This window comes from Sapajus apella, unplaced genomic scaffold (assembly GCF_009761245.1).
Source record: "Sapajus apella isolate SASKATOON/1434 unplaced genomic scaffold, GSC_monkey_1.0 scaffold48, whole genome shotgun sequence".
NCBI classification, from domain to species: domain Eukaryota; kingdom Metazoa; phylum Chordata; class Mammalia; order Primates; family Cebidae; genus Sapajus; species Sapajus apella.
Window position 1 is genome coordinate 8,035,880 of NW_022436988.1, and position 12,835 is coordinate 8,048,714.

General features: G+C 60.9%; 1 protein-coding gene across 4 annotated transcripts in view; it reads left to right on the plus strand.

The window, feature by feature from the left end:
* Nucleotides 1-727: 727 nt before the first annotated feature.
* GRIN2C (glutamate ionotropic receptor NMDA type subunit 2C) overlaps nucleotides 728-12,835 on the plus strand; it is a 19,677-nt gene continuing 7,569 nt past the window's right edge. The window contains exons 1-7 of one of the 4 annotated variants that reach the window (XM_032241759.1): nucleotides 728-847; nucleotides 6,868-7,281; nucleotides 9,359-9,957; nucleotides 10,284-10,398; nucleotides 11,260-11,471; nucleotides 11,654-11,819; nucleotides 12,092-12,245. In XM_032241759.1, coding sequence (XP_032097650.1) covers nucleotides 6,883-7,281; nucleotides 9,359-9,957; nucleotides 10,284-10,398; nucleotides 11,260-11,471; nucleotides 11,654-11,819; nucleotides 12,092-12,245 — 1,645 coding nt within the window. In that variant the 5' untranslated portion in view covers nucleotides 728-847; nucleotides 6,868-6,882. Of the gene's footprint in view, nucleotides 848-1,953; nucleotides 2,152-2,497; nucleotides 2,562-6,867; nucleotides 7,282-9,358; nucleotides 9,958-10,283; nucleotides 10,399-11,259; nucleotides 11,472-11,653; nucleotides 11,820-12,091; nucleotides 12,246-12,835 lie in introns of those variants that run through there. The other 3 variants (XM_032241756.1, XM_032241757.1, XM_032241758.1) reach the window with 3 other exon arrangements.

Sequence of the window (12,835 nt, forward strand, 5' to 3'; positions counted from 1 at the left end):
CGGGAGATCGAGACCATCCTGACCAACATGGTGCAACCCTGTCTCTATTAAAAATTCAAAAATTAGCCGGGCGTGGTAGTGTGTGCCTGTAGTCCCAGCTACTTGGGAGGCTGCGGCAGGAGAATCTCTTGAACCTGGGAGTCGGAGGGTGCAGTTAGCCGAGATTGCGCCATTGCACTCCAGCCTGACGACAGAGTGAGACTCTGTCTCAAAAAAAAAAAAAAAAAAAAAAATGCCTAAATGTCCCTAGGGCTTCCCAGTGTCTGGAGAGTGGTCACTGCCTTTGATGGCAGCCCCAAAGATGCCGCCTCGCTATATAAACCGAGGGGTCCTCGAAATCAACTGGCCCAAGGTCACACACTCGTGAGCTTCGGGCTCAAACCCAGGCCCCGGGCAGGCTGGTGTTTCCTCCGAGGTGCACCTGCCCCCTGTGTCGGGTATGGAGACGCGGTCCCTGAGAGGGGAGAGGGACCCGGGCCCGCGGCGGGAGGGGCCCCGAGGGGCGGCGGGCCGGGCCGGAGGCGGCGGGCCCCGGCGGGGCGGGCCCTTGCGGGCGGCAGTGAACACTCCCGCACAGTCTGCTACGAGCTCTGGGAGCCGGAGGCGCAGCGCACAGCCCAGCGCCGGACGGAGCCGGGCACCGTTCGAGCCTCGGGAGGGTCGCGGGGAGCGGGGGCGGGTCGGGGCCAGCCCGCCAGGTCGCGCCACCCGCCCCCGCCCCCGCTCCGGCACCCGCCGAGCTGAGACTGAGCTGGCCAGCGCGCCGGGGCCAAGGCTCCGGGACAGGCACCGCGAGGAAGGCGGCCGGCGCGGGCTCTCGGCGTAGGCGCAGCGCCCCTTCCCCTCGGTGAGTGGCGGGCGGCGGGCGGGCGGGGGTCTCTAACTTCGCCGCCAACTTGGGGCTGGGTTCCCGCGGCGCGCCGGCAAGGACGGCGGAGACAGAGGCGGGACACCCGGGCGGGGGGTCGGGCCGGCGCAGGACTCTGGGGCGCAGGGAGGGGGCGGCTGGAGGACCCGGACCCTCGAGAACCGGGCCTTGGGTTTGGACCCGGGCAGCGAGAGAGGAGGGGCAGAAGAGGCCGAGGAGACAGGCGCGCGGCGGACGCGAGAGAAGGACGCGGGCGAAGCGCCCAAGACGTTCGTCCCCGGGGTCGCCGAGCCCTCCTTCTCCTTCGCCTGGCACGGCGGCACCGCGGGACCGGGGGCAGTGCGGGGACGCGGGAGTCTGGGCTGCCGCGGACCTCAACTGTTGCTGCTGGTAGCTGCCGGGGCGGAGGGCGGGGAACAGGGCCGGGAGCGGGGCCGGGGCTGGGATCGACCAGAGCGAGGGGCTGAGAAGGCGAGAGGGAGTGAGAAGGGAGTGAGAAGGCGAAAGGGGGCTGTGCGGTTCCCCAGCCTGGTGCCCTGGTTTCCCCAGGTCTGCTGGGCACCTGCTGCGCACCTGCCTCCGCGCCCGGACCCCTTCCCCCGCCGCGAGTCCGGGTTCTTCCCCTACAGCTCTGCCCGCTCTCTGCCCCAGCCTAGCGCTCTCCTCCCTGCGACCTGGGAGAATCGGAGTGGCTTCCAGGGTAGTGGCCTCTTGCAGATGCTGGCCCGTGCTCGGGTCCCGGGCTTCCAGAGCGCGAAGGGAAGGGTGGGCAGAGAGGGCACTGCGCGAGCGTGGTCTGGCGCTGGGCCTTGGCTGCGCACCAGCAGGCTACGCCGGTCTCTGGGGGCTTCGCCCAGGATCCCCGACGGCGGAGAGGGGAAGCCCAGAGCCTCCCGTTTCCCGCCTAGGCGGGCAGGGCGGGGACACGCGGAGCAAAGGCACCCGGCAGCCTGAACCCCCAGGTGGGTCCCGTGATCCTGCAAGGAGCTGCTGGGTGAGCAAGACGGGAATTCCCGCCCGATCCTGACGCCCACCCCATTCGTCCACTCTGTTTCCCAGGCCTGGTCGCCCAAGGGGAATTCTGGCTTGGCCTCCCAGCCCTCGGATGGTGGTGTCCTAGTTCAGTCCTCGATCCCAGGCCACAGAAAAACCGAGAAAAGAAACTTATTTGGGGAGGGTGTCATCGCGCTGACTGTATTTCGGAGTCCATCTAGGTCTTGGCAGTGCTAATGGCTTTGAGCCTGTTTCTAAACTCCCAAAGAATACGAGCGTGCAAGGGGCAGGTAGGCAGGTCCGGGACACCTGAGTTCGCCCAGGGCCCTGGGGCAGGCCTCGGCTGGTACCGGGGCCTCCTGCCAGGCTGGCTCGGTCCCCCGACAGCGGGGCTCGGGGTCACGACCCAGCTTGGGGGAGTGGGGGTGGGGGCCCCGGAGCCGCGGACGCCGGCGGGGGGCAGCGCCAGGCTGGGGGCGCCGGGTGCGTGGTGCGCAGCTCGGCCGCCAGGAGGCGTGGCGCGGGTCCCCGCCCGGAGCCGCCGCCACTGCCGCCGCCGCATCGCGAGTGTCCTTGAGCCGTGGGTGACGGTGGCTCTTGCTGCTCGCGCCCCCTCCTCCCGCGGGGGGAGCCTGATGCCACGTTCCCTATGAATTATTTATCGCCGGCCTAAAAATACCCCGAACTTCACAGCCCGAGTGTAAGAGATTCCTGCGGAGGGGAGGGGGCGGAGCGTCCCGGGGGCTGGGGGGAGTCCGGGCGGGATCAGGGACGGGGGCCTTAGCTTCGAAGAAGCGAGAACTCCATGCCCCCACGAGTGGGGCAAGCTAGAAGGGCGGTCCTCTCCCCTGGCGCCTGGGTTTGGGTTTTGGCTGGGCAAAAGGGAGGGAGGGAAACCCGACGGCAAAGGAGGGGCGGCTCACCGGAAAGGCAGGGGGTCCCGGAGGTCTGCTCGCGGGTGTGGCGGGCTCTTCGGACCAAGTTTCCTAGCCCGGGAGAGGGGGAGCCATCAGCCTCTCGGGTGTGAGCCGGTGTGAGTGTGGGAGTGTGCGTGTGTGTAGGTCCGTGCGGGGGTCTGCCTGAGTTGTGGGGACCCCAGGAGGAGAAGGCCCCCAGCCTGGGAAGGTGCTCAGAGCCTTCCAAATGCTGCTGTGTCCTGCAGGACACTGACCACTGCCATCCTCTGCGGGGCTCTTTGGGGTCCCTGTGTTAGTCAAACATTAGTTTAAGGGCTGTTTGTGGAGGGGGTGAGACCCTGAGTGGGTGGGTGGGCAGAAGTGTCTGAGACAATTCGTCTGCCCTCAAGGAACCTGCAGTCCAGTGTGGGACAGGGCATTCATGAAGGCACACACACCTGCCGCAGGGCAGAATGGAGGGGTGGAGGGGTGGAGGGGACCACTGCACAGATCTCCCCACCCAGGAGGGGAAGCCAGGGCAGAGGGAAGAAAGCCAGCCGCCCTACCCTGGCCACAGACCCTGCGCCTGGAGACTGAGGCATCAAGGCAGGTACCTGTGGGAGAGGGATTTCGGCTGGGCCCTGAACGATGGTAGACTTCCATTGGGAAGAGGACGTTCTAGCCTGGGGGATGCTGGAACAAAGCCTGGAGATGAGGACAGAGTGGGGTGGTTTGGCCACCAGACTGGCAGAGCTGTGGGCTCCAGGGCAGGGGAGGACGCTGCTTGCGGTCAGGGTGCAGAGGGCCCTGTCCATGGGACTAAGGTGTCTGGACTTCATTTGTGGGCACCAGGGAAGCAGCTGTCCTGTGGGAGGAGGGAGCAGGGGCTGGAGGAAGGCTTCAACAGTGCTGTGGGGCCCTCCAGGGTGGGTAGATGGGAGGTGGGGAGGGGAGGCAATGGAGGAGATTGTGGCAGGCGGAACGGAGTTTGCCCCTCCTACCTCTGTAGGGCAGCTGGATTCCACGGGGTGATGAGACAGCCATGGGAGTCTCCTTGATCTGCCCCTTGCTATTTGGAGTCCAGAGACTTACCTGGTTTTGGCCCCCACCTCTGGAGGAACTCTGGGATCTCTCCCTGATTTTAGGCCCTTTGGTTAGAGGCACAACCTTCCTGAAGCCCCCCACTTCCAGACCCCCAAGCCAGGAGGACACTTTCCCTTTGGAGAGAGTCTGTGGTGTCCCCAGCCCAGGGAGATGCCTTCCTATGGGAGAGAGTAGGAATGAGAAACGTTCAGCTACTATCAGACCCTTATACCTTCATGTGAATGAGCTCTAGATCCTTGGCTAAGAAAGGGTCTTGACTGGGGAGGCTGGAAGCTTGAGGGGAGTAGGAGGGCAGGCTATTGGTGGAAAGGGAAATACCTTTGGAAAAAGGAGGCCGAAATGCTAACGGCAGACTGCTTATTCTGCCCCTTTGAGTTGAGGGAGTGCCTGGGCCCTTCATCCAGGATCATACTGTCCAAGGAAATAAAATGGGAGCCACAAGTGAAATTAAAAATTATCCAGCAGCCACATTAAAACAGATAGAAAAAAACAGGTGGAATTAATTTTAACAGTATATTTTCTTTGACTAAACATACCCCAAATGTTATTATTTCAACATGTCATCAAGACACAAATGTTTATGAGATTTTTACATTCTGTTTCCATATTGTCTTCAATCTGCAGTGTGGGATGAAATGTTACATTGTTGGGTGAGAGACGTTTCTGGTACCTAACAGTTGCATGTGACTGGCGGCTCCTATACCAGGCAGCACAGATCTAGAGGTCATTGCTGGGAGGCAGGGGAGGTAGGAGGCTTGGGGCTCCCCAGAGGGCAAGGAAGCGCTAGGGCCTGGAGGTTTGGGCAGAGGTGAGCAGACAGGGGCCTTGCGAAGGGAGCGGTGAGCACATCAGTGTCCCCTGTGGTTGCGATCTGACATCCCTGATTGGTGGTGGTAGCTGAGGCATGGCATGGCATGGCTAGGATCCCATACTAGACTCAAACGTGTTTCCGGGCTGCCAATTCTGTCACTTCTGTGTCACTGTACCAGGGAACCACACACATGGGGAGATTTCAAGGGCACCAACATGAGAACGATATTCCCTTCCTTGCCCAAACTCCTGTCTTCTTAGCCTGAAATTCTACCACCTGGCACTTTATCTTAAGGCTCTGTTGTTAAACCACATCTCTCTTGGGAATGAGAATGCTTTCAGCTGTGATCAGTCCCTCGTGCCTTTATGTGAGTGAGCTACACATCCTTAGCTAAGAGAAGGTCTTGAGGGGGAGGCTGGGGAGCTTGAGGGAAATAAGGAGGGAAGGGTGGAAAGAGAAATACATTTAGGAAAAAGGAGGTGGGAGGTGCTAACAGCAGCAAACTCATTCTGCAGATGTGACTCTGAGTTCCTGGAGGGCGGGGACCATGGCTCACCCCCAGGGACATTCCGCTGTCCAGTGCCTAGTGCATGGAAGAAGCTCAGCACAGATGCGCCAAGTTATATTTCTGCACTAAAGTCGGTCCGTCTAGTGGGTTCCCCTGGAGGGATCTTTTCAGTGCCAGCCTGGGGAGAAGAGGAATTTGCCTGAATGTTTCTGGTAGCCTCTTGCACTTCCCCACTCTCTGGATTCCCTAGAAAGAACTAGAGACCCAAGAAGGCCCATATGTCTGTAAGACATTAGGCTTTGGATAAATAAAAAAAGAGAGCGAGAGAGAGAAATTTGATGGCAGGGAAAAGGAAGGCCCCGTGAGAAAGCTGGAGCCTGCCCAGCCATTGTCATGTGCCTTTCTGAGGTGCGGTTTCTGGCAACTGCTTGAATTTTGTGTACATTTCTGTGGAGAGATGTGCAGATCCTGGGGGCGGGGGAGAGGGCTGGAGTGACAGGCTCATCCTGTCCACCCTTTAGCTCTCCCCTGCTCAGAAGTTTTGCTGAGGAGGTGACAAAGATGGAAGAGGTGGCAGTGCCGTGGCTGATGGCCAGCGGGAGGGAGAGCAACATCCGTGGGTACCATTCCACTCAGGCTTTGCGCTAGCCTCACTGCTGTGGCTCTTGGTTCTAATCCAAAATAATGACATTTAGCAAGGATATATGTCGGGCCCCTGGGTTGGGTTAAAAAGATCCTGCACACCAGTGATGGCCTGAGAGGCCAGCTTACCAGCTCACGTGTAACGAGACCAAACCCCAGCTCAGCAGCTTGGGGTTTTGGGTACCCCTGAGCTCTGAACAAGTCAGTGCTGCTGCAGCCTGCTGCGAAAGAGCTGCTACTAGCTGAGGCCACAGAAGGAAGGGCTGTAGTGATATCTAGTGCCCAGGAGGAGGGGGCTGTGTGCCAGGCAGAGCCATGCAGACAAGGGCCCTCGGGGGCTGGCCCCATGGCAAGCAGGGCGCGCTGACCAGTAGCACAGTGCCTGGTGAGAGACAGATGGAAGATCCGGTTTAGACTGCAGAGTGGACTGGCGGGGGTATTGGGGATGATGCAAGAGCTGTCTTCCTTCACCTGGCTGGGGGCCTGTCACCTGCAGGGTAAGGTCACCAATTCCAGCAAATAGCCTGTTGGCTCATCTTAGCCCTCAGACTGCTGTGATTATCTCAGGCAAGGAAACATGGCTCAGAGAGGCTGAGTGACTTCCCTAAGATCACACAGCCAGTAAGTGGCAGAACTGGGACATGAACTCAGATCTGCCTGACCCAAATCCGTGCACTTGAACCCCAGATTGGCATTTTCAGTGTGCCTTCCTAGGGCAGAACCCGCTGGCTGAGTTTTGGAAGGCCTGGCCTTTCCAGCCAAGCATGTGTTTCATCAGTAGACTGGAGGGCTGGGTCCCAGTTGCCGTTCCTGTTCTTCCCCAGTGATTGGTCTTCTGGGAGTCCCTTGGGATGCTCAACTAACCTCTCTTTCTCTTTGTCTGTGTCTGTCTGTCTGTCTCCCTCTCTCTCTGCCTCTCTCTGGGGAGGGAGGTTTTCCCCTCTTCAATCTTCTGTACGTGTGTCCCTCTGTCCCTCCTGTCTGTCCATCTGCCTCTCTTCAAACCTCTGTCTCCCTCCCTGTGCTTGTCCTAGTCTCTCCGCAGGACCCTCCGGTGGACATGGGTGGGGCCCTGGGGCTGGCCCTGTTGCTCACCTCACTCCTTGGTGCCTCGGCAAGGCCAGGTCCCGGGCAGGGCGAGCAGGGCGTGACGGTGGCCGTGGTGTTTGGCAGCTCAGGGCCGCCCCAGGCCCAGGTCAGTGCCCGCCTCACCCCTCAGAGCTTCCTGGACCTGCCCCTGGAGATCCAGCCACTCACCGTGGGGGTCAACAACACCAACCCCAGCAGCCTCCTCACCCAGATCTGCAGTCTCCTGGGTGCTGCCCGCGTCCACGGCATTGTCTTTGAGGACAACGTGGGCACGGAGGCGGTAGCCCAGATCCTTGACTTCATCTCCTCCCAGACCCACGTGCCCATCCTCAGCATCAGTGGGGGCTCCGCTGTGGTCCTCACCCCCAAGGTGCATGTTCAAACTCATGTCCCCTTGTGCCTTGGGCCTAGAGCGAGGCTGGGGTAGGGGATGCTTAGGTTCTGGGAGGCTGGGATTAGATGGGACTGGCAGGGAGGTGGCGGCTGAGGGCGTGACGTGGGTGATGCGGAGAAGGCGATGGGAATGGCATCCCCGTGTTCTAGAGAGACCCACTGGGCTGCTCTCACATTGTGTCTGGATGTGGGGCGGGCAGGGTGCAGGCGCACCTCTGGCTGTGGGGCTCAGGCTCCAGCCCTCGTTCTCTCTGTTTCCCTCAGCTTCCTAGGTCAGGCTGAGACCCAGAGGGCTGGTGGGGCATGGGAGGTGGTGCCTCGCCCTCTGGGCAGTTGTAGTTCACCTGTAGGGTGAGCACTCCAGGGAACTCTGGGAGCCCTGGGGGAGGCCTGTAGCCTCCTGTGGAGAACGTTCCAAACACACGTTCATCTGCAGTTACAACTGGGATAAGCATTCCAAAGGAAAAACCAGGATGCTGTGAGGGAGCTCATGGTCCCCATTTGCATAGGGTGTTGGCCAGGGAAGGTCTCTGGAGAAATGATGTCTAGGCTGAGACCTGGAGGCCAAGGGTGAGCCGGTGGGGAGGGGGAGAGGCCCAGGTAGAGGGGCCCACACCAGACCGTACTGGTGTGACAGTCCCAAGGTGGGGAAGGAGCTTGGAGCTTTGGAGGAATAGAAGGAAAAGCCTGGAGAAGGAGGCAGGGGCCTGGCCACGGGGGAAGACGTTCAGGCCTTCCCCTAAGCAAGTGGGCAGCCAGGGCTGGGTGAGCCGGCTGTGACAGTGGCCGTGCTCCATGCCTGCCTCAGCCCCTGAGCTTCCTGGACCTGTCCCTGGAGATCTAGCCATTCAGGGATGAGCAGAGGAGAGTCGAGGGAAGAGACTGATCTGATTTGCCTTTGTTCATTCTTACGTGGAGATTTTTGAGTATACATAAGAGTATAAGGAAGGCTCATATTTCCCCCATTTGCCCTGGTCATCCACCCCAGCCTCACCCTCACCCCCTTCCCCTTCTTTTGTGTTAATTTGAAGCACAGCCCAGGCATCCTCTTATTCCAGCCATAAATATTTCAGTATGTATCCATGCAGATAAGGACTTAGGAAAGTAAAACCACCATCCATGATCACATCTAAAAAATAAAACTCCTTAACATCTTTAAATATCTAGGCAGTGTTCACATTTCCCCACTGTCTCATAACTGTCGTAAATGTTGATTTTGCAGTCTGTTTGCTCTATCAAGAGCCAAGTCAGGTCCACACGTGCCGGTTGGTTGGTGTGGCTTCTAAGCCTCTCTCAACCTCTGGGCCCCTCCTCCGTCTCTCACACTTTTTTCCTTGCAATTTGTTTGTTGAAGAAACTGGGTTGCTTGCCCTCTGAATTTTCCCTTATTTGCTTTTTTAAAAGACTGGAACAGTGGCAGCAGGGAGAGCATTTAGGAGGGGACTGCGGTGGCCCCGGTGCCAGCAGTCAGTGCCTTGGGCTTTTGCAGTGGCAGAGGCGTGGAGAGGAGGAGTTTTCCCACTCGCAGGGCTCCGACCAGGATGGTGCTTCCCAGTCCCTCTTATCGGGGCCCCGCATAAGACCTCAGGACATTGGCTCTCAACCCTCATCCTGTCCTTAGGAAATACAGACGCCTGGCTTTGCACCTCTGGAATTCAGTTTCAGTTGGTCTGGGGCAGCGCTTCTCAATCTAGCGGGCTCAAGGATCAGCTGAAAAGCTTGTTAGAATACAGATGCCAGGCGCCATACCCAGCGATTCTGATCCGGTCGGTGCGGGGTGCGGCCTGAGAATCTGCATTTCTGACAAGCTCCCCGGTGGTGCTGATGCTGCGGGTCTGCGGGCCAACGTGGTGGCTGAGGGCCGGGCATGCCCAGGCTAAGGGGCAGCGGGGAACCACGTTGGGGCGGGAGGCGCAGGCCAGGGGCACCCGGAATACGGAGCAGCCACCGGCGCGAGGGCGCCTGGGAGCGGATGGAGGGGCCGGGGTCGGGGAAGGCGCGCGGGGCGGGGCTCGGCTCGCTCCGCCCCGGCTCAGGCCCCGCCCCGCCCCCAGGAGCCGGGCTCCGCCTTCCTGCAGCTGGGTGTGTCCCTGGAGCAGCAGCTGCAGGTGCTGTTCAAGGTGCTGGAAGAGTACGACTGGAGCGCCTTCGCGGTCATCACCAGCCTGCACCCGGGCCACGCGCTGTTCCTGGAGGGCGTGCGCGCCGTCGCCGACGCCAGCCACTTGAGCTGGCGGCTGCTGGACGTGGTCACGTTGGAGCTGGGGCCCGGCGAGCAGCGCGCGCGCACCCAGCGCCTGCTGCGCCAGCTCGACGCGCCGGTGTTCGTGGCCTACTGCTCGCGCGAGGAGGCCGAGGTGCTCTTCGCCGAGGCGGCGCAGGCTGGCCTGGTGGGGCCCGGCCACGTGTGGCTGGTGCCCAACCTGGCACTGGGCAGCACCGATGCGCCCCCCGCCGCCTTCCCTGTGGGGCTCATCAGCGTCGTCACCGAGAGCTGGCGCCTCAGCCTGCGCCAGAAGGTCCGCGACGGCGTGGCTGTCCTGGCCCTGGGTGCCCACGGCTATCGGCGCCAGCACGGAACCCTGCCAGCCCCAGCCAGGGACTGCCGCGCCCACCCTGGGCCCATCAGCCCTGCCCGCGAGGCCTTCTACAGGTGGGCACCTGCCCAGGGCATAGGGATGGGAGGTGGGGAGCGCTTCGGGGGACCTGGGTGGCAGTGAGCTTGGGCTGGCTGGCCACACCTCCCACTAGCTGCGTGCCTGGGGCCACAGCCACATTACCCCACCTGTTTGGGCCTTAGTGTCCTCATCTGAAAAAACAGCAGGTGTTGGGGTGTGTCGAGGACCGTGGGGCCAATACAGGGAAGCACTCTGAACAATAAATACAATCACTGCCACCTGCTGCCGGTGGCGGTGGTGAGGCAGAGGCAGTGGGTGCCTGGTCCTTGGCAGGGCTGCAGGCATCTCTCCCCTCTGGCAGGCACCTACTGAATGTCACCTGGGAGGGCCGAGACTTCTCCTTCAGCCCTGGTGGGTACCTGCTCCAGCCCACCATGGTGGTGATCGCCCTCAACCGGCACCGCCTCTGGGAGATGGTGAGAAGGGGGTGAGCCCAGGGGCCCTCAGTATCCTCTCATTTTGTCCCCGCCTCCTCTTGTGCCCACAGCTGAGCAGAGTGTCCTTCTGTCCCTTAGCCAACCCCTCATCTTCCAGGTCTCAGCTGAAACAAACATCTCCACTGGGAAGCCTCCAGGTGCCCCAGGGTGGGTGAGGTGCCCTGCTCTGGGCTCCCATAACACCCCGGACTCCCTCCACTATAGAACATTTTGAGCGCTCTTATCTCCTGGTCCTGCCCATGCTGGCCAGACAGGCTTGTAAACAATACAGAGAGACCAGTGCTTGATAGACATGTGCAAAACATTGTGGGATTAGAGATGAGGAACAGGAATTAGTTCTGCCTTCAAAGGAAGAAACTGGGGAAGATATCCCAGAAGATGGGACATTTGAGCTGGGCTATGGAGGTTTGAGTAGGAGCCCACCGGGAAAAGGTGTTAGCCTGATATGGTCAGAGGGACAGAAGGGTTTGGGGCATTTTTCAGTGATACAGGGGTGTGTTTGGGAGTATGGAGACTAAGGAAGTAGGAGTGATGTGGGGACACTGAACCTGAGCATGAAGGGCCTTGAGTCAAGGTCAAGGGGGGACCAGTGTAGTGAGTGAGACACGGTCAGGTCTGGGCTTTAGGAAGCTGCTGTGGGTCAGTGTGGCACTGGACTGGAGAGCACAGGGACCCAACGCACGGGGAGGCTGCTGGGAGCAGCCCTACTCTGACCTGCCCCAGTGTCCCTAGGTTAGAGAGGGGGATTCTTGGCCCTGGCAGGCTCCACCCAGAGGCCCCACCTAGAGGGTGGGGGCTGCAGGGCTGAAGGCTCCAGGCTGAAGCTGTCACCTTCCGCAGGTAGGGCGCTGGGAGCATGGGGTCCTATACATGAAGTACCCCGTGTGGCCTCGATACAGTGCCTCTCTGCAGCCTGTGGTGGACAGTCGGCACCTGACGGTGGCCACGCTGGAAGAGCGGCCCTTTGTCATTGTGGAGAGCCCCGACCCTGGCACAGGAGGCTGCATCCCCAACACCGTGCCCTGCCGCAGGCAGAGCAACCACACCTTCAGGTCTGCGGGTGCCCTGGGAGGCTGGTGTGAGCTGGGTGCCATTGTGTGATGGTCAGGTGTCGTGTGTGTCTCATGCTTGGGTGTGGGGCAGGGGTCCGAGTGCCAGGCTGGGAGGAGCGGCTGGGGCAGGGCTGGGCTATGACCTACTCTGACTCCTGGTGGTCTCATGGCGGTGGCTGCAGCAGCGGTGATGTGGCCCCCTACACCAAGCTCTGCTGTAAGGGCTTCTGCATCGACATCCTCAAGAAGCTGGCCAGGGTGGTCAAATTCTCCTACGACCTGTACCTGGTGACCAATGGCAAGCATGGCAAGCGGGTGCGCGGCGTTTGGAACGGCATGATTGGGGAGGTAGGCCCTGCCCCATTCCCATTTTGCCCGCCCTGCCGGTTCATCTGCTGCCCAGACCCCACGAGGCTCTCAGACGCCCTCTAGAGGGGGGCATGGGCTGTCACCAGTGATGACTCCTGTGGTGGTCAGTACTGAAAGCTGAGCTCTGAGGGCCCCAGAGGGAACGACTGACTCAGCCAGTGGGTGCTGGAGGTGTGCCCGGAAGCGCCTGTGCAGCATGTCCACACCTCGGGACCCCCTGTTTCAACCCCCCGTGGTGTCTGGCCCCCCAGGTGTACTACAAGCGGGCAGACATGGCCATTGGCTCCCTGACCATCAATGAGGAGCGCTCTGAGATTGTGGACTTCTCTGTGCCCTTCGTGGAGACGGGCATCAGCGTGATGGTGGCTCGAAGCAATGGCACCGTCTCCCCCTCGGCCTTCTTGGGTGAGGCCCAGGGTGGGCAGGGATGGCTCCACGGGCAGAGGGGCCCACGAGGAGGGTGTGTACAGCTTGGGCGGAGATGGGGAGTGGGTGGGCTCGCAGAGGCCTGGCACAGCAGCCAGGTTGGCTGGAGGTGAGTGGAGAGGAAAGGGGAGAGGTGAGGTGGATGTTGGGTTCTAGGTATGGCTGCCCGGCCAGGGTGGGGTTGGAGGAGTGGGATAGGTCATGGTGCCACTGTGAGTGACAGGAAAACCAGGCAGGCAGGCTGGCCTCAGGAGGGGCTGTGGGGCAGGGCCGTGCAACAGAGTGGGAGGCCCGTGGGGAGTTAAGGAGTGAGTGTAGTGTGGGAAGAGGTGTGTTCCTTCCTGGGTGAGGAGTCCGGCATTGTCTGGGCAGCCCCCTCGTACCGGGTCCCATGCTGGGTGCTGGGGCTACAGCTGTGGTCCTTGCCTTCCGAGAGTGCCAGTCAGAGGCCAGGCGGGACATGCAGTGTGAGGTCGTAGAGAGCTGTGAGGACAGGAGGAGGACAGGGGAAGAGCTGAGGCTGGCCAGATAGGAGTTGGAATCCCGGCTCTGCCCTGTCCTGCAATGTG